This window comes from Dermacentor variabilis, chromosome 7, assembly GCF_050947875.1.
Source record: "Dermacentor variabilis isolate Ectoservices chromosome 7, ASM5094787v1, whole genome shotgun sequence".
Lineage (NCBI taxonomy): Eukaryota > Metazoa > Arthropoda > Arachnida > Ixodida > Ixodidae > Dermacentor > Dermacentor variabilis.
In genome coordinates, this window is record NC_134574.1 from 90,741,181 (window position 1) to 90,766,675 (window position 25,495).

A 25,495-nucleotide genomic window follows, 5' to 3' on the forward strand; every position below is an offset into this window, starting at 1 on the left:
GCCGTCTCAGCTCTAATTATGAGCGAGGTGAACTCGCGGCAAAGTTAGGCTTCAGCAGCGACACATGCGAGTCCAGCGGAACGATGTCGTAGTTCTCATCGCCGAGCTGACGCAATATTCTGTAGAGCCCTGTGTAACGTGGCAGCAGTTTTACAGAGAAACCAACGCGGCGACACGGTGTCCATAGGGGGACAACGGATCAGGTGTCCGTATGAGGACAACGGATCCAGCAAGAAATCGGATGTCCCGATGTCGGCTGTTATACTGGATCTTCTGCGCGGCCTGATAGTGAGGCGGGTGCCGGCATTCTGGGGTGTCGTGGAAGCCCGTGCGAAGACGTCTTGAGCATATTCAGTAGGAGTGTTCCTCGAGGAAGGAAGCAGTGAGTCAAAAGGAAAAGAAGGGTGGCGACGAAACAAAATGTAAAAGGATGAAAAAGCCAGCGGTCTCGGAACTAGACCATTTATAATGGAAGGTCACGAAAGGTAAGTGCTGTCCCATTCAATGTGGTCGTCAGAAACGTAAATAGACAGCAGTTCCATCAATGTGCGATTGAGCCGCTCCGTCAGTCCGTTCGTTTGCGGGTGGTAGGCAGGGTTGCCAGGTCCAAAATGTGAAAAGTAGCCAAAAAATCTCGGAAAGTAGCCAGAAAAGTAGCCAACTTTGGCTTCATACAGAAATGTAGCCAAAAAAGTAGCCACGCTATGGAAAAACGTTGCATTTTCATTTATTATGCAACTCTGAAGACATTATCACGGCCGACACTTAAAGCTGCTTTTAGTAAATGTAAGAACATACAAAAATATTATGAAACGTGTATAAATGACTACAGCTAAGAGCGCTTTGATCAGCATGTAATATGACTAGAATATCATCACAAATCAGAATCACAACTCCAGTTCAGGTGTATATGTTTGAGTTAATCTCGGCGCACATTTCTCGAAGAAGGTCAAAGCTCAAGGCATCCTCGAGCGATCGCTTTCGCGATTATTTACGTGCGATTTGGCGTCTTGGCATCGGACGTGTCGCAGGCCGTTTGTTACGCTCTGCATAGTGAGATGCCCAGTCGCGCGAAATCTCGCAAAAGTGATTGTATTCCAAAATAGAGCTGTATATTTTCAAGCTCGGAACACATACATGGACCGACTACGCCGAGAGCGCGCCGGCCAGACCGGCCGCTGACATGCTGGTAGCATGTTTACGTTTATCCCGTGACCAGCTGTCCAAGTGTTCGATTTTGCAAACTTCGGGCAGCTTAGGGTTGTCTTAGGATCCCACCTCACGTTGCCTTCCCATCAGGACCGGCACTAGCTGGCTGCCGTCTGGCTGCCAGCGGGCTGCCAGAACTCCGAAAATCGAAGAAGCCCTATGTGTGGAAGATGGAAGGCCTGACGCGGAACGTCAATGCGAAGATGGAACACGCTGTGACGTCACCAGTGCGAAATCCTTTGCATGAAATGAAAGCGCCAGAGTCAGATTGACAATGATAATGGACAATCTTAAGATTCGAAGTGTCGTTGTTGCGGGTTGGCATAAATATTTGCTAATGTTGCTGCATAATATGAGCTACACAAGTTTCTATCCAATTTTTACAATAGTGAAGCTATTTCAAAAGTAGCCAAAAAAGTAGCCAAGTAGCCAAGGCATTTTTTCCCCGCCAACAGCCTCAAAAAGTAGCCAATTTGGCGCAAAGTAGCCAAATCTGGCAACCCTGGTGGTCGGCAATGAAAACCGTGTGTTCGACAGAACAGGAGCGAAGTAGGTCTTTAACTACTGAGAACAAGAAGGTGTGACCGCGATCAGTGAGGAGCCGCCGGCGTGCGCCGTATGGAGGATGACATCATGTAAAACGAAATCTGCCTCCTCAGTTGTACAGCTTGTGCGCAAAGCTTGGATGATCGCGTACCGCGTTAGGTAACCACTTTCGACAACGACCCATTTATTGCCAGATTTCAACGTAGGAAAAAAGCCTAGAAGATCGAGAACGACACAATGGAATGATTCTGATGCCCCATCGATGGGGTGATGGCGTCCAGCGGGCAGCACAGCAGGTTCCTTGTGCAGCTGACAGAGCGCACAGGCTGCAACGTAGAGCTGCACATAGCGGTACAAACCTGGCCAGTAGTAGCGGCGCCGTACGCGGTCGTAAATACGCGAAACGCTAAACTGGCCTGCAGTATGAGTGTCATACAACTGCTCAAGAACTGATGTGCGGAGATGGCCTGGTACAAGTAAAAGTTCGGATCCTTCAGGGCGTAAGCTGCGATGGTAGAGAACGTCGTCGCGGAGCACGAACATGCGCAGTATGGCGCTCTGACTGTCCTGAAATGAGACGATCGATGAGAACACACGCCGTTGAACAGTGCGGATGTCGTGCAGGTCAACAATGGCCAGGACGCAAGCGTCAATGTCATGCGCATCATACTGAGTGGTCGACAGGATGACGAGAGAGGCAGTCGACGTCCTTGTGCAAACGGCCTGACTTGTATAAAAACGGCAATGAATATTCTTGGAGCCGTACGCAATCGTCTACCCAATCGTCCAGTGGGGTCCTGAAGTGAGGAAAGCCAGCACAATGCGTGGTGATCGGTGACCAAGGACAATGTTCCATGTCAAGTAGGGGCATATCAAGTCACATATCAAGTAGGGGCACAATTTGGCAAGTTCCCAAGCTAACGACAGGCACTCCGGTTCGGTAATTGAAAAATTCATCTTGGCAGGTGACAGGAGACGGCTGTCGTATGCAATTACGCGGTTTAGGTTACGTTGCCATTGAAGAAATACAACCCCTATTCCATGGCTATTGGCATCCGTGCAAAGTTCAGTGACAGCCCATGGATCCTAATCACCCAGCAATGGGCGAGTCGTCAGTAAGCGTGCGAGGGTGGAGAAGGCTCTGGTTTTTTTTGAGCAAGGCCCCATGTTAAAGCAACGTCCTGCTTAAGTAAGTCGGTGAGCGGGCCAGCCGTTTCGGTGAAATTCTTGATAAAACCACGGAAAAACAAGCATAGCCCAACGAAGCGTCTTATATCTTGGGCGGAAGACGGAACAGGAAAGTTCTGGACAGCACGAAGCTTGTCAGGGTCGGGTTGAACGCCGGCGGCACTGGCGAGATCGCCAGGAATGGTAATTTGACGACGTCCGAAGTGCCACTTCGATAAGTTCAATTGCAGGCCAGCGCGTTAGAAAACAGCAAGAGTAGCCGAAAGACGCGTTAAATGACTCGTGAAGATAGTGAAAAGACTATGACATTGTCTAGAGAACACATGCATGTGGACCATTAATAGCCGCGAACTAAGAAGTTTCTTATTCTTTTGAAGGCTGTCGGGGTATTAAAAAGGTCAAACGGCATAACCTTGAATTGGTAAAGGCCATCAGGTGTTACGAAGGCAGTTTTCGCATGGTACATGTCCTCCACCGATGTTTACCAATAGCCTGATCGAAGGTCCGTCGATGCAAATACTTGGCTCCGTGCAAGCAGTCCAAGGCATCAATACGTTGGAAGGGGTAGATATCCTTGCGTGTGATTTTGTAGGTGTCTGTAATCCCCACGAAAGCGTTAACTGCCGTCCTTTTTCTTGACAAGGCCAACAGGGGACGTCCACGGGCTGCAAAATGGTCGATAACGCCTTTAGTCAAGATCTTATAGACTTCTTTCTGTATCACTTGTTCAGCATGTGAAACACGTTATGGCCGACGATGTATCGGATTGGCGTCTCCGGTGTAAATACGATGGGTGACAACGGATGTCTGGGCTAAAGACCAGCCGTCAAGGTCAGAAAGATTGCGGTACGTTTTCGAAAGACGGCTGAAGTCAGCAGTTTGGGCCGGAAGAAGATAAGCTGCAATCATCTTGCTAAGTTCGTCTGTGAGCGTCGGTGAATCGCAGGTTCCTGTAGAGGGCGACAGGATTTCGTCAATAGCCGAATTTTCGCAGTCGTTCAAAGGCGAGATGTCACCCAAGGACATGTCACTAGGAAGAATTTAAGTCGAGCAGTTAAAATTGAGGAGATGGAGCTAAGTCTCATTGCCTGCAACAGTGAGCACGGTATGCGGAACGGTCAAATTTCTTTCACACAGTATGTCAGCGGTGGGACATAGTACGTAGACGCCGTCGGGAACAGATGTAAACGACAGTGACGTAGGCAGTGGCTTGAGGATACAGGCGGATGTCTGCGGCAGAGCATAACCGTGGTTGTGTGACTGGTGGACTATAGCAGCCGTCGGGCAGTTCAAGCTGAATGACACTTGACGCGCAATCCTAGAGGGCTGAATAGATCGATGCATCTCTAAGGTGAGTATAACATCATAAGGTGTTGCTCAAAACGATGAAAAAACAATTATTAGGTGCCCCGCGATGCCAATGCGACCGGTGCATATACCATGGACGATAGGTATTCATCCGTCCGTAGCGGGGAGGGTGCGTGATGCAGCGCGTGTGAGAATTTTGTTCAGGCGTCGGCGCACTTGGGCACTCATCTTGGACACAAGCGCGCCAGTGACAATAAGTGCTGGCACTCTGACACCATCGACTAAAACGTCCATCAAGTTCTGTTTGGTCGACAAAGTGATCAGAAGGTTTTGCGGTCTAGTCGTCGATGCAGCGTCAACTCCGGGAGCTGCATCACTGAGTTTTCGAGAGACGGGCGTTAGTGGCTGCATCGGGGACGGCGGACGTCGAGCCTGTACCGATAGGGACGATGGTCAACGAGCTGGTGGCGAACGCGACTGGTGACGTCAGAACGACGAGTAGGGTCTTTTTCAAGGCACACGAGCGTCATTGTTTGGCTGTTGCGGTGCCAAAGGAGGCTGGTAACGGCACTTGGTTTATTCGGGGCGATAATAACTGGTGAACGGCAGTCGTAGAGGGCAGGAGACAGCATGGCTGCTACAATGGCGAGCAATGTGACCAATTTTAACAATTCTCCAAAGGAAACTAAGTTACTAATGTATAAAACTTTAATTCGCCCAATCCTAGATTATGCTTCTCCTGTCTGGAACCCTCATAAGCAGTGCGACATCAACTCCATTGAGAGCATACAACGAAAATCTATTAGGTTCATATATCGTCGCTATGATCACTATTTTTCACCCTCTCGTGCCTTATCTTCTTTGAACCTAACACCTTTATCCATACGCCGTGACATTGAGTCATTGAAGTTTCTGCATGGCATCGTCAATTTTTCTTATCGTGTCTCACATCCCATATATATTCCTTCAGACATTCCTCGGTCAAGTAGTAGTCACCATAACCTTAATATTAAGCCTTACTTTGCTCGATCTAATAAATTTAAATACAGCTTTTTCCCGCGTACTATCGAATTCTGGAACTTAATTCCCGGAACAATTAGGTCGCTGCCATGAAACGATTTCCGGTTAAAAGTTAACCACACCCGATTTTATGTATTTTCTTGTTGTTACAGTGTATTTATTCATTCTCGTTTTTGTACTGATTTTCAGTGTTGCTGCTATTTTGAGTTTCATTTGTGTCATCCGCCTTATTTCTTGTGAATTTTTAATGTTATTGTTTAGTTGTTCTCCTTGTATGACTTTTTTTTGTCTAACCCACTCCTGCGATAGCCCCATATAGGGGCTATCGCCGGAGTGGGTTAGACAAAATAAATAAATAAGCCAGCAGGCAAAACAGATTAGCCGATCGTCTGCGATTCGCCACTCGGGTGGATTTAGGTAGGGTGCAGGATACCGCGGACTAGTCGATGAACCTGGAGCACAAGACAGCTGTGAAGCGGCAACATCACATACAGAAGGAACTTCAAGATAAACGAGTTCTTTGTAGATGATTTCTGGCAGAAAGGGTGCTGTAGGCAAGTTCTACGGCTTACTGGGGCGGGAGAAAATGCCTGCAGGAGCTTCAAATTCTTGCCACATTAACCACGTCAGGTTATCTGGTGATGATGGTCGCTGCACACGCAGCGTGTCTGTCAGAAGAGGATGTCGCATCTGTGTTCGGCGGACGTGCAAACGGAGTTGCAATATGGCGGCTCTTGGCCTGCTCAAAGCATTGACACTCTTTTATGATGTCCTGTACTGCTTCCTAATTGTTCCACATGAGCAGGTGGAAGGCATCGTCAGCGATCCCGTCAATACATGCCCAAGCTTGTACTACTTAGCCATATCGCTGTCGGCCTTACCGCACCGAGCCAGCACGTCATGAATGTGAGTCGTATGATTCTGTGGAGATCTGGGCGCGGGTCGCTAGTTATTTTTAGCGGTGCTCGTCCGTCCGCGGGACGGCCGAACAATTCCTCAGCTTCTGTTTGCACGTATCCCAGTCATTAAGCTCTTCCTCGTGGTTGTCCTTGCAGGTAGAAGACAAAGTTAGTCAACATAATCATCGGATCCCTTTTCTTGTGAGCACTTACACACTCACTCATACATGGTGATCCAGCCTTCCATGTGTTCCATGTGATCCAGCCTTCCATGCGCAAAGTGTTCGTGGATCCCGCGGCTGGGCCAGCACAACCGTGGGGGTTGTAGGCGATGATGTAGGCCGCGCCATGTCGGGTCCTGTTTCGTCGGTCATGTTGTCCAGACCGAGGTGATGACCACAGCGGAGCTTCGTTGTCTCTAGTGCGTACCTCGGACCTCTGGCCAATTTGTTACATTGGAGAAGTCACATATCAAGATATATTTGCGATATATACAAGACAGAGAACGACGCATAAACAAGATGGCTGTCGAGACGGATTGCACCTCTACGCGTCAAATCCTCGTCTTCTGACTGGCGCCACCCTTTCTACGCCGTAACAATGTATATACCCAACCGAGTAAACATTGTATTGGAAGGCCGTACTTGTAACGAAATTGCGAAAATTCACAAAGGAGTGAAGCAAGGGTGCCCTATATGTCCATTGTTTTTCACGCTTTACGTTACAGGCATTGAAGGCCAACAGCTGGAGAACAGTCAATTAAGATTTGATTTATTGCACACGCGTAATGGTGAAATGGTGTAAAAGAAGCATCCCACAGAGATGTATGCGGTCAACATAGTGCGACTACCTCACAATACAAGAGAGCGCAACGATAAAACTAGGTCTCAAATTTAGTACAGAGGAATCGAAGATTATGATCTCTAATGAAGAAAGGAGTAACTACGCGGTGTCAACTCAACAGCAAGTCATAAGTATAACCAAGCAATATAAATACCTCGGCGTATATATATATATGAAGGGAACGCGTACTCAGACACCCTCCAAGATAATCTGAAAATATAAGGGATGCGGAATGCAGCAATAACAAAACGTAGGGCACTTTAGGGCCACAATAAATATGAGGCGGTGCGTGAAATCTGGAAAGAAGTCATGGCGCCTGCGCTGATAATCACAAATGCCATTTAGTTTGTAAAAATTGTATGTATGGTCGCCGTAGGAAGTTAACCAAAGATGGGGTTGGGAGGCCGCATGATCAAAGACCAAATGGGAAGCCGGTTGTCCTTGGGAGCCCATGGCAAGACCCCACATGAAGCAGGGCAAGGGTACATGGGTTGGGCCTCATTGGAAGTCAGTGAAGCGCATAGCAAAATTATTTCTGATGAAAGTATCAGGAACACGGATCAAAATTAATCGGTGTCTGAAATGCACAAGTGCCTCTATCTAAAAAGCGTGGACAAAGAATGAAGGAAGAGGGCAAGAAGGTTGGCATCCAAGTACAGCGTAATTGGAAGTGTAGACAGACAACAATCAGTAATCAGAAACTGCAAGAGACAGGGACTGCGAATTGGATCCCAAGACTGGAAACAAAACAGACAATGTACATTTAGAAGAGTGAGAAAAAAGAAATTAGAAGAGAAAATGTGTACGAACACGAACAGAAGTGCCTGGCTAATTGAGGTTCGAGCTGGTTTCCAAAGGACAATAACTTACTGGAGCAAACATTCAGAATTAAGTGAAGCATGCGTCAGCTGCAACCAAAATCCGCAGGCCACTCAGCACATCCTGATAGAATGCGAGTGAATTCACCTAGCTAGACCCGTACGTAACATACAACTTCGAGAAGTGCTTGATTTAAACTAGAGGGAAGGGTATCAACCAGTCAGCAGTCGAGATAAGCAAGAGAAGTTTAGAGTATTGGTGGAAAATTAGCAGGGAAGAGACTAATAAAACGGAATCTATTACAGGCATAGGCAGCAATAGAAGGTAAATAGGGAAGATTAAAGAGGTGTATACAAGAATGCCGGCTGGCGGGAAACGCATTGATAGCACATTTGAATAACTTAAGCAGGTTAGGTAAAGATTTGTCTCTGCCCCGTTTCAAAGGAGGTGCCAATCAATCATCAGCACCATCGAGTGGTAGAGGGCATCCCAACTGCATACACGTTTCGGCCTTGAAGCACATGTCACTGCGTTGCTACAATTTGAATGGCATTTACGTCGACATTCGTCGCTAGATGTGTTCTGCCCGTCCTTTTATTTCATTTTTATAAGCATGCAGCACTTTTATGTTCCAAGAAAATGAGAGGCTGTAAAAGAATTTAAAAAGTCAGTCGGTAGAGCGATGCCCAATTTATCTTGTCCACTAGTTTACACTATGTAATGCCGGTCTCTTACTTTGTTGGGTGCTTCTCCATCGAGCTCTGGTAACTTTGCAAGCACGCTGCTCAGTCTCTGCTTCAAACTGCAAAAAGAAAGCAGTAGGATGGGCCAAAATAGTGCCGGCCGACAAGGGCGCATTATTTAATTGCCAGCAATTACCGGCGGCAGTAACCCTGTGCCTCTCGCGTCCCATACTTTCTTTCTCTCTCTGTCTCCTGTAAAAGCCTCCAAATTTGAGTATGTATGTTAACACAAAGCAGGTTTGATGAAAATAACTTCCACCTGTGGCACTACTTCCATACATAGCGCAAAAGCCCGTGGAGCTGTTATCTGCCGTAAATATTTGACTGCGATGATGTAACAGGACTCAAAAGTTCGGCAAGTTGGTTTTCGTTCACGGTGAAAAAGTGCCTATATTGAACACGGGAGAAATCGCGTCATCCTATATACAGAAATTTATCAAGAACGCCGCTCATAAAGAAAGAATGAAAGAAAACTGCGCCCTACAATGAACCACGTGGACATAGGTGCAGACCATGGCTGTTCACCAGGCGCCATAAGATTTGAGCCTCTGAGCGTCTTTGTACAGTAACTGTGTTTATAGCGGTTCATCGTAGCAGTGCTGTTTGTTTTCTTTACTTGTTTTTCATCGGGCTTCTCTTTAAATATATCCATATAGGTTCACATGATTTTTGTCAAGCGGCATTGCGAGTCAGCCCTCGTTCGTGTGTTCTGTCAATCCTTGTTCACTTACCGCTGTTTTTAACAATGGACGACTTGTTCAGTAAAAATATGTACGCCATGGAGTACCATAATCTAATACTTCATTACTTCTAATAAGTACTCTACTTATTCTAGTAAGCTCAGTACTTCTAATAACTAGGTACTGAGCAAAGAAGGAAAACCGTGGACATTAATTATCATATCTGGACATACACACACAGTTCTTGCAATTTTTAAGGAATGAAAGCTTACGACGCATGCGATTCAGATTTTGCGTGCCACATAGGGTAAGATATTGCCTGAAGTTGAATGTCACGGTGAGTACAAGCACATGAAATACACAAATACAGATTAAAGATTTAAAAACCTCGCCAATCGAGACAACCTGATTTTTCGAGACACGACAGGTAACTTCAAGAAACTCATAACCGGGCGGAAGTAGTTTGATAAATGCATGAGCGTTTGGCTAACACAAGCAACTATGCATCTTTTGAAACCGGTTTATGTCCCAGAAATGGCGCGGGACGGGTAATTTTCGAAGCTTTAAGTATAGTGACCATTCCAAGTTTCGATTTCAGAGAACGAATAATTTTCGAAGCTTTATTTATAGTAACCAGTGCAAGTTTAGATTTAGGAGAACAAAAAGAGGTGCATAACTGCATGTGAGGCTCTGTAAACACAGCCCGCCACGTGATCGCACAAAACCGTGACGAGGATGCCAACGCACGACATCTTTTTTGCAGATTCTCTTGCTCCATCACGAGCACGATTGCCGCGTGCGATGTTATGGACGTCCACATTTCGTCATCCAATGACGACGAAGCTATGCTGACGCTAGTTGCCGCTGTACTAGGCGTGGCTGATGATCACTTTCTTGCCTAAGCATCATCAAACCACTCACCTTTCCTACGTGGTCACCACGCTTTAATAGCTGCTTCAGCTTCTGCAGCTACCGATAGGAGGCGACCCAAGTATATGCAAGATATATGGTAGTATCGCGTTGGCATCAGCTAGTTTTGTTTCTTGTTAAATCCAGGAAAGTAAGGATCTCAAGTGTTATAATTAGCTATCTGCACAATGAATGCGATCTTACTGCTAAATTTTAGTAAGCACAAAGCAGCGGTAGTCGGAATTTGTTTTATTTGCTGTTAAGTGTAAAACCCTTGAGCACGACATGCTGGGACCGTGTTCCGCCAAAAGCAACAGCTGAGGAAAATTGGAAGCGCAGCCTGCATAACGGCATAGCACCGCAGTCACGGTTCAGGAATCTTCAAAAATCGAAGCAGTATGCCCTGCTAGGCTGACGGTATGCAGACCTGCACTAAAAAGTAGCCGCATAACGTTGTTGTTTGGCCGCAAATGTTTACGATGCATCACATGTTGAGGTCGACGACGCCGACTGCTGCACGTTGCAGTCGACTCCCCGCACCTACCTTAGAATGAACTTATATTAGTTCCAAGCTCCACTCTCTTATGGATATTCTGTTCTGTGTGTGTCCCCAGAAATGAATCTCGCCATTATATAGGCTTCTAAATTGTTCGTCAGCGCTCCTTTAACCTCTTCATAACGGGAAAAAATGTAGGCAATCCAATGAGTAACTATGTCTGAAAGCAGATATCACAGTGTTTCAGGAGCTCACAGAAAAATAAATAACATTATATATATACAAAAAAACGTTCGGAAGTAAAAATACCACGTCTAAAAATCAAAACGCGACATCAGAAAATGTCGCCTGAGCTCCTGACAACTACCTTTTTAAGGGCCGCCTCAGCGGACATATGGTGTCCTTCTCCGGAAGTTGGGTAAACTATTTCGCAAAGTGAATAATTGAGGGATTTCGTTTCATCAAAACATTTGATGAGGTCCACTTCAGTTTAGAGCGCCCATGTTTGTCTACAAATGTGGGCACTGGACGCGAGAGGTTAAAGGGACACTAAAGTGAAAAATTATTTCTTCTGCATCAGTAAATTATCTTTCTAGAACACCAAAAACACCACTCTTACAACGATAAGACGTTTGGTAATCTAGAAAAAGCGACAGAACGAAATACGGGTGGCGACGCCTACTTAAGTGCCCGCACCTGGGGGCTGTGACGTCGTGGATTTTGATGGCATCTTCTAGGGCCTACTAAATATATATAGTGGTACAGATTGACTACATTGTGTTCTAAAGGAACCAAATATTAAACATGGCAAGTTTCCGGAACCGTTATTCAGCCAACGAGGCCCAAATGCGGAAAGATACTTTGGAATACCTGACGTCACGCTGACGTGTCGGCGCTGAGGTTTCGGCGACAAATTCAGATACTGATACTTGGACCTTCATTTTCTCATTTAATAATGGAACTATTTTTTTAAATGACTGCCTGCAGGGTTCTCAAACAATGCTTCATTAGTCTAAACTGATTTATTGTTGCGCTCTAGTGTCCCTTTAACGTAGTAACCAATTTTATTGGGCACGACAGCGCCTTCAAACTATACGTCCGATAGGAGAAACTGGAGTAGAAATTTATGTAATTATTATAACCGGCCACCGAACCATTCGTCCCTAGAATTTCACAGCGATAGCTATGAAAAGGTTGCTGCATGCATTTTTTGCATTTTCTGTGCCAGCTTTTGTCATATTTACTTGCCACAAAAAGTTCCAAAGAATAAAGAAAACCTCATACCTGGTGGAGTCTACGTTCACAAAAACAAGTAGTTCTTCCTCATTAGAAAGTCCAGGTCCACCTTGCTTCAGCGTCTCTGAAAGTCTGCAGTTCGGAAAAAAAAACTTATCAAGTGAAGCAGCGAAGGTAAACAAAAGTATTAAATTGTTAATACAAGACATTGTGAGTCATCTCCCCTTTTCCTGTTCGAATACATCCCCCAGGACAAGAGACGGAGTAATATCTTCATTACTTGTATAAACTTTATGGCGATGATTTATTTATGCATGCTGCGTAACTAGAGCCATGTCGATATTCGAAACTTGCGAATACCGAATCAACTATGGCTCCACTGAATTCAATCTTCAAATCAAATTGTCTATTTATATATAATAATAGTCTTCAAATCGCTTTCGAACATAATATATCACCAAAACTGCTCGCCCATTCGTGGAGTCTGAGAAAAAATACCATAACCTACATCACAGCGACTGCAGTAGACACAAAAGACAAGAAGGCGGGAGCACGCAACATCCCTTAGTGCGCAATACTATTCCAGTTACACGCCTACTTTCGCAATCACCAGCCTTTCGTGAGAGATCAAATTAGGTTCTCGAATTATTTCAATGCCCCAGTTATGCTTTATTGTGGAACACTTCGTAACGTGTAATGTATTGACAGAAGCTTGTTCATTTTGTTAATATACTAGGCTATGAAGATCCTTTTGTATCAAACGTGAGAACGCCACTTCATTATTCTAGAAATATTTGAACAGCAAACGATATTCGAATCGGTTAGCTTTTGGAGCTATTCAATTCTCATTCGATTCGGTTTGAAAACTTGTTATTCAGACACTGCTAAGCTTTAAATCGCCATCCGACGCCACGCTATGAGAGGCGTTGCAATATGTGATTCCGTGATAGTTTCTACTACCTGGGTGTCCTAATGTTCCCCTAAATCTATATATTAGAAATTTTACTAATTCGTTTATTTATTCAGCTCTATTTTTGCGTTTTTCTATCATATCTACCTAATGCTCATCCCCATGTAGAATGCCTTTGCGAGTGTGTGACCGTAGCGGAACACAACCTTCTGTTCTGAACACGAGAAATGCCACCGAAAGACCCGCGCATCTAAACACCGTAGATAAATGATTACTGCAGAAAATCCCTGGTGAGATTTTTCAGATACTGCGTAAGCATAATGGCCAATCACTCATCTGGACTTCATGCAACGAATGATTCAGTGACCGAGCTGCTGGAACCATGGCTCAGTGTGTCGTCGAGGATGACGCAGTGTGTCTCAAGTAAGACCTGCTGCCGTTACCTCATTGCTGAATCGACTTATAGTGAAATAATTTTAATTGGGTAAGTTATGTAATTGTAGTTATCCTAGATTAGGTGAGTAATTTAATGTGAAAGAACCTTCCTTACTCCTAATATTCTCGATTAGGCTAAACTAATCGTAAATATGCTCATTTAACCCTGATAAACTGTATTGAGTTTACCGCTTTTCCACCGAAATTACACTTTAGTAATCTCAAGTACCCTTTACTTAACCTTGAATAAGCCTGAATAAATTATTCATATAAGATTTTTTTATTCTAAAAATTTAGACCAAACTATTTTAATATGCATCATTATAACTATGCACTCTCAAAAATTGTCATTAAGCTTAAGTAACTTCACTGTAATCATTATCCATTAGGCTTCCTTACTCAATTTAATGTTAAGGAGTTTTACTTACGCTTAATAATTTCAACGCATGTAATCGTAATTAGACCTAAGTCATCTTAATTCCCCTACATTAATCTCCTTACTATTAATCAAACAATTTTAATCAAATGAAGTTAGATTAAATTCTTTAGTAACCTTTACTACTCCTAATTAGGCTTATTCAGCCTAAATATTGTTACGGGGATGTTGGGAGTATAGAAGATTATATTTACAATATATATACAAAATGAGTCTGAGTAGTTAAGATGGCTGACTACCAACAACCCGCAGCAGCCAGCGTCTCGCAATCTTCTTCCTCTCTTCGTTCATCCTTCCGTAACAGGACCCCCGGGTGGTGAAGCGCCGTCTCGGCGCATGGTAGGAGAAGAACTGCGAGCGAAGTATGGCTTCAGCCGCGAAACGTGCACGACGTCAACAGTCGGTGTACTTGAGGTGGATCAAACTGTAACGGCGCAATCTCGTAATTGACCTCGTTAACTTGACGTAGGACTTCATAACGCCCTGTGTAGCCACAGAAAAGTTTCTGGGAGAAGCCGACCCGACGACATGGTCACCAAAGCAGCACCCAAGCACCTACGACGAACATCGCGATGGCACCGGTCGTAACGCTCTTTCTGCAGATTCTGCGAGGCTAATAAGCGAGATCTGGCGATTTGACGCGCCATGTGAGCGCGATCGATGATTTCACGAGCGTACTCAGTGCCAACGCGGAGAACAGAAGCCAGGATGGTGTCAAAGGGCAATGTGGGGTCGCGACCAAATGGGTGAATATCCTGCGGTGTCGAGTCAGGACAAGCTATACGCGAATATCACGTAGGCGAGCGTGGCGACCCAGTCGCGGTGATCGTTAGAAACATACATTGACAGCGTATCTCTGAGTGTCCGGTTGAGACGTTCCGTAAGACCGTTCGTCTGTGGGTGGTAGCCGGTCGACAGCTTGTGCTCAGTGGCGCAAGAGCGGAGGAGGTCGTCCACAACTCGAGACAAGAACGAGCGGCCGCGGTCTGTAAGTAACTGTCGAGGTGCACCGTGCTGGAGAATGACGTCATGAAGGAGAAACTCCGTGACGTCTGTTGCGCAACTAGTCGGCAACGCCTCTGTTATCGCGTAGCGTGTCGCGTAATCAATAGCGACGGTGATCCACTTCTTCCCCGTAGTCATCGTCGGAAAAGGGCCAAGCAGGTCAAGGCCTACACGAAAGAACGGTTCAGAGGGAACTTCAATTGAGTGGAGTCGTCCGACAAGTGGCAGGGGAGGTTTCTTCCGGCGCTGACAGAACTCGCAAGTTGGGACATAACAACGCACAGAGCGGTAGAGACGCGGCCAGAAGAACCGGCGTCGTACGCGGTCGTATGCACGCTAAACTCCAAGGTGCCCCGCCGTCGGTGCATCCTGAAGTTGTTCGAGAACGACGGATTGCAGATGACGAAAAAGGACAACGACCAACTCGGGGCCGTCAGGATTGATATTGCAGCGGTAGAGGATGCCGTCATGCAGCACGAGCATGCGGCACGTGCCGTCGGTGCTGCCAAATTGCACTCTGGCGATGATGGACTGCAAGGATGCGTCGCGTTGTTGTTCAGTGCGCATGTCAGTTAAAGCCATAACGCAGGTCACCGAATCATGCGCAACAGGATCAAGGGGATCCACGTGGTAACGCGAGAAGCAGACAGCGTCCTTGTGCAAAACTCCAGACTTATAGTTGGCAACAAATAAAAGTTCCTGGAGCCGCAAAGCCCAGCGACCAAGCTATGCTGTGGCGTCCCGGAGGGAAGACAGCCAGCAGAGGGCGTGGTGGTCTGCAACAATCGAGAATGTGCCGCCGTACAAATATGGCCGGAACTTAGCGACAGCTCAAACTAAAACCAAGCACTCCCGCTCGGTGATGGAGTCATTTCTCTCGGCGAGGGACAGCAGGCGGCTGGCGTGAGCTATGACGAACTCGGTACCATTCAGCAGTTGGGTGAGAACAGCGCCGATGCTGTGGCCACTTGCGTCGGTGTGGACTTCGGTCGGTGCAGATGAATCAAAGTGGGGAAGTAAGGGAGGAGTGGTCAGAAACCAGTTGAGAGAGGGGAACGCGTGAGCCTGCTGCGGGCCCCATCAGAATGGCGTGTTCTTCTTTAGAAGATCTGCCAAAGGCTGAGAAACGTCGGCGAATTTTTTGAAGAAAGGGCGAAAGTAAGAACACAGGCCGACAAAGCCGCGAAAGTCAGAAGCCGAACGTGACACATGGCAACTGCGTACTGCGCGAACTTCTTCCGGATCTGGTTGGACACTGGATGCGTCAACGAGGTGTCCCACCACTGTAATGTGACGGCGCCCGAATTGACACTTCGTGGAGTTCAGTTGAAGGCCGGCTTTTCGGAAAACCGCAAGAATTGCAGCGAGTGGGGTAAGGTGGCTGCCGAACGTGGGAGAAAAAAACAATAACGTCGTCAATGTAACAACGACAGGTACTCCATTTGTAGCCTCGCAGAAGAAAGTCCATCATGAGTTCAAATTTCGCAGAAGCACTGCATAGGACAAAGGGCATGACTTTGAACTGATATAAGCCATCCGGCGTGATTAAAGGCTGTCTTCTCGCGGTCCGTTTCATCAACTGAAATCTGCCAGTAGCCGGATCGTAGATCGATGGACGAGAAGTATTTAGCTCCGTGCAAGCAGTCCAAGGCGTCATCGATTCGTGGTTGTGGGTAGACGTCTTTGCGGGTGAGCTTGTTTAACTGGCAACAATCGGTACAAGAACGCCGGGTACCATCTCTGTTTTTCACAAGGACGACAAGCGAAGCCCAAGGGCTGGCTGAAGGCTCGATGACCCCTTTGCGGAGCATTTTGTCCACTTCTGATTGAATAACTCGACGTTCTACATGCGATACCTGATAAGGACCCCGACGAATAGGATTCTTGTCTCCAGTGTTTATACGGTGGTAAACAGCAGATGTTTAGCCTAAAGGCCTGTCGCCGAAATCAAAGATGTCACTGTACGCTTCAAGCAAGTGACGGTATGTCCGTGGCCTGCGCAGAGGTCAGGTAAAGTGCAATCATTTTCGCGAAGTCAGAGCTGTGAGCTGCAAGCGGCGCTAATATGCCACTCTCAGCATTCAGACTCTCAGTGTCAAATTCGGAACCACTAGAAACGCTGGCCAAGAGCATGCCGGCCGGCATCACTTGAAGGCACAGGCTGAAATTGAGAAGCGGTAGAACTACCTCGTTGTTAGTAACCCTGACCAACGTATGCGGAACAACAACGTTCCGATTCCAAAGCACGTCGATGATGGGGCGAAGCACATATTCACCGTCAGGAACCTGTGGCTGGGCGGTCAAAGTGACGTAAGTAACTGCCTAGGGTGACAGACGCACATCATGAAGCACGCGCAAGTGCGGTGGGGCGGTGCTCGGAGCATCGGCGAGTTGAGGCAGTTCCAACTGAAGAACACCAGTCGCGCACTCGATGAGAGCAGAATGAGTGGATAAAAAGTGCAATCTAAGGATAACGTGGTGAGGGCAGTTGTCGATCACAGCAAAGAGAACCGAAGTAGGGTGGCCGGCTATAATTAAACGCGCAGTGCACATTCTGAGAACAACCAGCACGGCACCTTCGGCCACATGAAGCACTCGGGCAGCTGCTGGGGTGAGGACCTTCTTTAAACATCTACGGATGATAGCACTCATCACAGATACATGGGCTCCAGTGTCCACGAGTGCTTGGACAAGTACACTATCTATTTTAACGTCGATTAAACTTCTCGTGGGCACAGATAAAGGATTTGCTGCAGTAGTAGGCAATGCAGCACCACCTCCGAGGGCTGCATTTCTTAGTTTTCCGAAAGGGTGTGGTCAAACGCCACAAGGGACGAAAGCCGACGTTGCTGCGGCGAAGAGGAAGATGGGCGACATGTTTGCGGTGAACGAGACTGGTGTCCGCGTGGTGATGGTGAGCGGCTGTACCACGTGTTCCTAGCAGAGTAGTCGGCGCTGTTAGACTCAGCGGTGGGCGAAACATTGCGGGGATTTCGGTCAAAACGGCTCAGGTTGGTCGACGTGCGAGGTGTTGAGGGCCACGAGTTGCGACAGTATAGAGCGACGTGTCCAATGCGGCAACAGGTGAAACATATCCCCTGGTCATCCGCAGTTCTCCACTCAGTCGGGTTGCGATAACGCGGAGAGAAGCGTCTGGGTGGAGCGAAAACAGTAGAAGGGCATTCGTTAGCTCTGGCATGAGTAACAGCACACAAAGAATGTAAACCAATGTTTTCAGGTTCCTGGCGAACGATGGCTTGTACGAGAGGAACTGAAAATGTGGTAGCATCAGGGCTACGCCAACAGAAAGCTGCGGGCACCCTCGCATGCAGTTCACGTCTAATGATTCGCACCACGCCATCTGATGCCGACGCATGCTACTGTGCGGGTTGATCCTCACACGTCGACGTTGCGGCAGTATTGGTAAGTCTGGCGAACGGTTACAAGACGCGTCGGCTTTTGGCCTGCTCGAATTGTCGGCAGTCTTTAACGATTGCATCAACTTGCGCACGAGCAGATTAAACGCGTAGTCAGTAATGCCCTTAAGCACGTTCCCGACCTTCTCAGCTTCTGTCCTGTCGGGATCGGCCTTACGACGAAGTGCCAGCACGTCCTGGAAGTACGAGAAATAGGACTGTGTGGGAGATTGAGCACGGGAGGCCAGTTCCTGCTCTGCGGCAATTTTAATGCAGGTTGGTTTGCCAAACAACTCTCAATTTCTCTTTACATTTGTCCCAGCTGGTTAGCTCCTCTTCATGGCTTTCGTACCGCACCTTTGCCGTGCCTCTTAGGTAGAACAACAGGTTAGCTAACTTAAGTGTATGGTCCCATCTGTTGACTCTTCAACGTCGGCGCCATCAATCCCGCAGAAAGTGCCAGGATCCTTGGGCTGCGACGCAGCGACGTAGCATGCGACGGTGAGGTAGGAGGCGGCAACGACGCTGATCCCGAGTGCTCACCGTCATTCATGGTGCAGACGGTGATGCGACGTCCACTGCGGAGCTCCGTTTCCAGCCGTGGTACCCCGCACTTCTCAGCAATGTGTTAGAGGGACGTTGGGAGTATAGAAGATTATATTTACTATATATATACAAAATTAGTCTGAGTAGTTTAGATGGCTGATCAACAACCTACATCAGCCAGGGTCTCGCGATCTTCGTCTTCCTCTCTTCGCTCATCCTTCCGCAACGATATAATTTTGTTAGCGTCTTAGTCAATTTTAACTAGGTAATCATAATTGGCAATTACGTACTAGGCTTCCTTACCCTTCGCTAGTCGGAAGGAGTCTGATGCAGCTATAAATACTTTCACGATAATTCATTTACTCGTGTTTTAGTAACCTTCCCTGCTCCCAATGTCTCCACAGTACTCTCTTTATATAATGATAATCATGAATCTCTGTCGTCATATGTAGTCGCAAGCATTCTCATATATAGACCCCGAGCAGCTCATGTACACCTATGGAGAGCAGCGCGTCGTGCCAGGCGTTAGACACAGACTGACCAACGGACGGGTGGACGGACGGGTGGATGGACGGCCGGATGGACGGGCATATTTCCGAGGGAAGTAGATATAGAACGTTTGCGCAATAACAAGTTTCCATGTGGGGTCATTCCCATTTTCCCGCTACATTATTCGTGTAACCGCCCTCATACGTGGACCGCCGCTAGCGCCCCCACTGATTCCGAACTTCTCAACACAATTGCAAAAGCAAGTAGCTTTTCGCTTTTGCAGAATTCAATTTATTATCAATAGCCGCGTTAGAACTGTATCCCCTGTAGTAAATCCTTATTTGTGAGTTTGTTGGCACAAGCCATGCTCCGTCAAAATGACTGGGAATTTTAGGAGGACCCATGAATTGTACGGCGACCTGAAAATTCAATGTGCCAGTTCCAAGCAAATCAAGGAATATGTATAGCGAGGGAGTGCTAGGATTAGGAAGACGGCGGCTTCCTAATTGAAACTGGTTTTTATAGGGATCTTATGTGCGTCCCCGTCAATGCGCGCCCTCGTTTGGGCGCTCTCACCCTCACCAGCCCTCACCATAACATAGTTCAGGAGCTTAGGTGAGTGAGCATTCCAAAGTATCTGCTTTGAAAGCGGACGACTTGCATGCAGTGGTGTGTCCTGACGTCTAGTGGCATGTGTCTCCTGGCCTGCCCTGATGTTTGCTCAGACATGTAGTGAGCGGAGACATTTAAAGGGGTCCTACATGGAGCACGCTTCTGTATCTAGAGTCGATGCGTATAATGTAAAATAAGCCCTTTACCTTTCACTCCTACTCATCTCCTACTGACTCCTACTCCTCTTTCCTCATCCCTGTACCTGGAAGACGCCCGGCCTGAATGCTACCCCAAGTTACAACACTATACTGACATGCTGACGATGGTGAAACCACAGTTCGACAACGATGCACAATGACAAGCGTATGACGACGAATGCATGACGATGACTGTATGATGATGATGCTGTGACGACGATGGCAGGACAAAGGGATGATGACATGAGCGTGACGTTGACTTTAGGATGAAACCTGCATGTGTTCGATGGGTTGACGACGACAGTATGACAATGAGTCGGAGGATGAAACCTGATTGACGATGATGGCACGTCAACGACGGCATTACGACGAGGGTCAGATGGAGGCATGACACCGACTGGTCAACGATGGCGCCACCACAAGAGCAGCTTAGTCCCGATTGAATGCCGGCAGTATGATTGCAATACACAGAAGAAAGATTGACATAGATCGAATGACGAAGGCGGGTGGCAATGATGTCATGGTGACAATGGGGTGACGTTACTTAATTGATGGCAATGATGAAATAGCTTGGCGATGGCGTCATTAAGACGGCTCTGTGACCCCGATGAGCTTATGACGACGGCATGAAGAAAGTCGGATGATAAAGCTGAAATGACACTTATGCGATGATCGCGACGGCATTACGACTTCGAACACACACCCAGTTACTCAAGCTTATTGGACCACTTGGTTGCAGACGGGGGCGTGACGACACGGCATACCAGAGTCGAACCACGAAGCGTGAATGACGACCATTGAATGACCACGAAGGCAATACTTTGGCGGTATGACAAAGGAATGCATGATGGCTGTACGATGATGATGGCCTTACCACGACGGTATCAGGAGTATTGGGTGACAAAGCTACAATGACGGTGATGCAATGACCACGACGGCATTGCGTCGATGAGCCCATAGCTGTTGGCTAGAGAGATTAGAAAACTTAGGCGACTCGCTCGGGTCAGATGGCGCGACGACGATGACATGACGAGTAAGATCACGAGGCCGCAATAACGATAATGGGATGACGACAATGGCATCTCGACCAAGAGCACATACCTCTAGAGCAACTCGAGCAAGATGGCAACTTCGCCGATCCATCGACGTCATTGCTTGTTCTTTATTCTCGCGTAATCATAAGTACCCTCATTAAATCAGGATAATGCTGTCGCTGCCATGCCATCGTTGGCACTGGATCGTCGTCACACAGACGCTCTCATGCATCCGTTGTCATACTGTCAATGTATTGTCATTGCGGTCGTGCTATCGTCGTCATTCTCGCCTGCTCATCCGGTTGTGTCATACAGTTGTAAATCATAGTCATCATGCCGTCGTCATTACGCGCCGTTGTCCTTCCACTGATGACATTGCTTGTCCATAATCCGTTCGTTGCTGCGTCATACAGTTGCCCTCACACCTCCATGCTCATGGGTGACCTCGACAAGCGAGTGCCATAGCAAAGTCGGACGATATCAGAGTGTGTAGCCTATACCTGAGTCTATGAGTCTTAGAATTACCATAACAAGTGTTAATAAACGGTGCTTCCGGAATATGGTCTCACTAAATCGCTCGGTTGCTTTTCGTATTATTGTCGACAGTCATGTGAGGTGAGGTCGGCCACTATCTTTTATCTGGAACTTTAGCATAGTTGTCCATGTTTTTCTTGTTCGTTCTGTTTGCTACTGTTTGTAAAAACGAAGTGTTTGCCCACTTTCATATTGTTTCAAGTGTTTTATAGCAGTTCGAAGAGCGAGAGATAAATAAGTAATAAAGAACAAATAAATACGCGGCTGTTCACCATGAAGCCTTACGGCTAAGCTCTTTATGGCTAGGGTTCCGCGCATTTTTGTTCTGCGTTCGCAAGAACCTTGGGCCGATCCCGGAGATTGTGCAATACCGGGCCGACCCGCACCGGAGGGAAAGTAGGTTTCAAGTATTCCGCCAACTTGCAAAGATTAGTCTAATATCTTCGGCACAAATGTAACCGACATCAGATGCTAAGTTGATAAGAATGGATACTACACTTTGACTCGGGTCAGTTACGCCCACATCCTCATCTTTGTCGGCGTTACAATTGCTTACGTAATGAATGCGCTTAGCTACGACAATTACTCACAGGGTACCCTGATCAGGAGAAGGAAACTTGCAGAATAATAAAATCGGGCAGACATACTCAGATCTTTATCGGAAGCTTACGATTATCACTAAAAAGAAATGTGTACAATCAACGCACCGGCAGAATTACCGGTGCTAACATCTGGGACAGAAACTTGGAGACGGCCGAAGAAACTCGAAAACAAGTTAAGGACCACACAAAGAGCGACGAAACAAAGAATGATAGGCGTAACATTAAGGGACAAGAATAGTATGGTGTGAATCAGAGAGCAAACGGACATAGCCGATGTTCTAACTGACATTCAGAGAAAGAAATGGAGGTTGGCAAATCATGTAATCCGTAGGCTAGATAACCGGTGGGCCGTTAGAGCTGCATAACGGGTGTCAAGAAAACGGAAACGCAGTCGAGGGCGGCAGAAGACTGGGTGAGGTGATGAAATTAAGACATTCGCAGGCGCAAGTTGGAATCGGCTGGCGCAGCACAGTGGTAATTGGAGATCGGAGGGAGAGAGGCCTTCGTCCTGCAGTGGACTTAACATAGAGTGATGATGGCGATGGTGATGGAGAGAAGACGATTGCAAAATAAGCCCGTAACACGCCCACCAGCGGTAACGTAAGTAATACATGTCCCTGGCGTATAATACGTAAATAGCTGTTGACTGAAAAACTGCGCCAGGAAGCTGGTGCATATTAAAACTACAGAAAAGTGACTTCTGCATTTTGTTATGTCTGATTCTGCACCTACTGCAGCTACCCATTAGTAGCATGCAGAAGACGTTTCACGTACCCCGCTCCCACTAGGTCTCTGATCCAACCGCCACAATGAATAATGCTTCTTTTTTTCCGCAAGAAATCTCCTGCAACACAAAAACGTGTCAACAAGGTATAGAAAAGACTAAGCACCTGCTGATGGAGCTGGGAGTGTCCGATAAACCGGGTTGTTATACGTGAATAATAGCATTGCGCCTACTGAAAAACCGCATATGGTAAAGCTTTCAATTACATCCACATCTAAATGCCAACATTTTCTAGAATATTAGTGGAAACTGGAGCGCAGGTTAGTGGAAAAGTTTGGGTATTGCGTGTCGCGCCTGGGCAAGCCGCATTCTGTAGCATTTTTTTGTGGAGGGGGGGGGGGAGTAGGGGCACTTACTTGAGCGCTCCTGATGGAATCACTGGGAGTAGCAACATGCCGCTGGATGGAAAAGGTGGAGTGTAAAACGTGTAGGCTAAAAAGTCGTTCGTCACTGGCGCAGACCAGGTAGGTTTGTACTTTTTGAAGTCGTCCTCGGTCAACACGGCATCTGCAAAACAAACCACCACATGTTAGCGTTTTCTTTATATTGGCACCCGCCGTGTTTGCTCAGTGGCTATGGTGTTAGGCTGCTGAGCAGGAGGTCGCGGGATTGAATCCTGGCCACGGCGGCCGCATTTCGATGGGGGCGAAATGCGAGAACACCCGTGTACTTAGATTTAGGTGCACGTTAAGGAACCCCAGGTGGTCGAAATTTCCGGAGTCCTCCACTACTGCGTGCCTCATAATCTGAAAGTGGTTTTGGCACGTAAAACCCCGTAATTTATTTTTTTTCTTTATATTGACACAAAGATGTGGGGCTCCCGCACCGCAGGACAGTGCGCGCGAAGGTCGGCGCCACGAAAGACGATGAAGTGCGTATGCTGCACGGTATTCTTCTGGCCCGCCATTAAAGAGAAACATCTATTTTGTAAAACTCCGTCTTCAATCTACGTTACATTTTTCTGGGGGAGGTGCTGGGTACATGCGACCACAACCAGATCGAACGCCGCCTACAATAAGCCCAGTACGAAGTCCGGTCGATCGTACTCCTGTTCACGTACGGACAAGCCTTCGACTTCAAGGACTACCAGCTGAGCACGAGCCTCTACCGAATACAGTCAGAAGGATGAGTACATCGGTTCCGTCTTCTTCCTCAACGGCACCGACCGAGGTCTTTCTTAACCTTAATCCTCACATCTTTCCATGGGGACACCTTCGAGGATGTTGAGGACTGGCTCGATCACATTGAGCGTGTCGCAGAATTCAGTGGCTGGACTCCAGAGCGCAAGCTACGCAACGCCTACTTTGCCCTCGAGGACTATGCGCGGACATGGTTTGAGAGCCATGAGGCGGCCTTATGGACGTGGGAGGAATTCCGACGGCAGATAATCAGCACACGCCAGCCTCGATCGCAAGGAGCGAGCTGAATCTGAAATTCAGGCGAGTGTACAGCGGCAGAACGAAAGCGTCGCAATGTTTGTGGAAGATATGTGCCGACTTTTCCGACGCGCGGATCCTTCCATGCCGGAAGAAAAGAAGGTCGGGAACTTGATGCGCGGTGTCAAGCAAGAGTTATTCGGTGGCCTAATACGCAACCCACCAAAGACCGTTCCAGAGTTTCTCGCCGAAGCCATATCTATGAAAAAGCCACCGCAGCAACGAACAAGGCAGTATAACCGCGACATCTCGACCCTATCGCGTGACCCTCTCGCTATACCTTTGGACAATACCGACGCCTTGCGGCAGCTCATTAGGCTTGTTGTTCGAGAAGAGCTCCAAAAGCTTCAGGTGGCTCCGGCATCGCTACCGCGACTCGCTCTGGCTGAGGTCGTCCGGGAAGAAATCAGGCAGGCATTACAAGTCCCAGAGCGAAGCGACACACCACAGCACGAGTTACGGCAGCCACAGCCTCGCATGTCGTTTGCGGAAGCTGCGCGAAGTTCTTTGTCTCCGACTTTTCACGATGCGCGCGACGTCCTGGACTTTCACGATGTACGCGCCGTTGAACAAGCAACTGGCCACTTCAGGACTCCCCGCACGCCATTCATGGCTGAAACACGACCACACCGCAAGAGGGACGTATGGCGCACCACAGACCGAAGGCCCTTGTGTTTTCATTGCGGTGAAGCCGATCACCTCTACAAGGCGTGTCCTTACTGCCGGGCTGGGCTCCGTGGATCTTCAATGAATGCGCCGTGCCCGCTCAATGGTGAACGCCCCCTGGAGATTGAAGCATACCTCGCAGACACCAGGACCTCCTTTGCCCTACGATTCTGTGAACCCCGGTCACCTTCACCCGCCCGAAACACGTCTTCCAGCCCCCTATTCACGCCGAAAGCAACGAGGCGTCGCTCACCCAGCCCATACTCCCGGGAAAACTGAGTCCAGCAACCTGCGGAGGTGAGGTCGCTGACGTGGCGAGCGCTGAAGATCCTCCACTACGACTACCGCAATATGACGTAATTTACACAGAGAGAAAGCGGTGTAGTTCCGTGTCAGTATCCTGTGACGTACCAGTTACCATAGATGACCACAAAGTCACGGCGTTAATCGACACGGGTGCGGACACGTCTGTTATGAGCCAGAATCTCGCGCGTATA

General features: G+C 47.6%; 1 protein-coding gene and 1 pseudogene across 1 annotated transcript in view; both read right to left on the reverse strand.

The window, feature by feature from the left end:
* Positions 1-25,495, reverse strand: part of LOC142588736 (scoloptoxin SSD14-like) — a 120,299-nt gene that overhangs the window by 53,314 nt on the left and 41,490 nt on the right. Inside the window, exons 6-8 of the mRNA XM_075700553.1 lie at positions 23,253-23,403; positions 11,945-12,028; positions 8,568-8,634 (exon numbers count right to left, since the gene is read on the reverse strand). Of these exons, the coding sequence (XP_075556668.1) occupies positions 8,568-8,634; positions 11,945-12,028; positions 23,253-23,403 (302 nt within the window). The remainder of the gene's footprint in view (positions 1-8,567; positions 8,635-11,944; positions 12,029-23,252; positions 23,404-25,495) is intronic.
* LOC142589097 (U2 spliceosomal RNA) lies at positions 21,848-22,027 on the reverse strand (annotated as a pseudogene).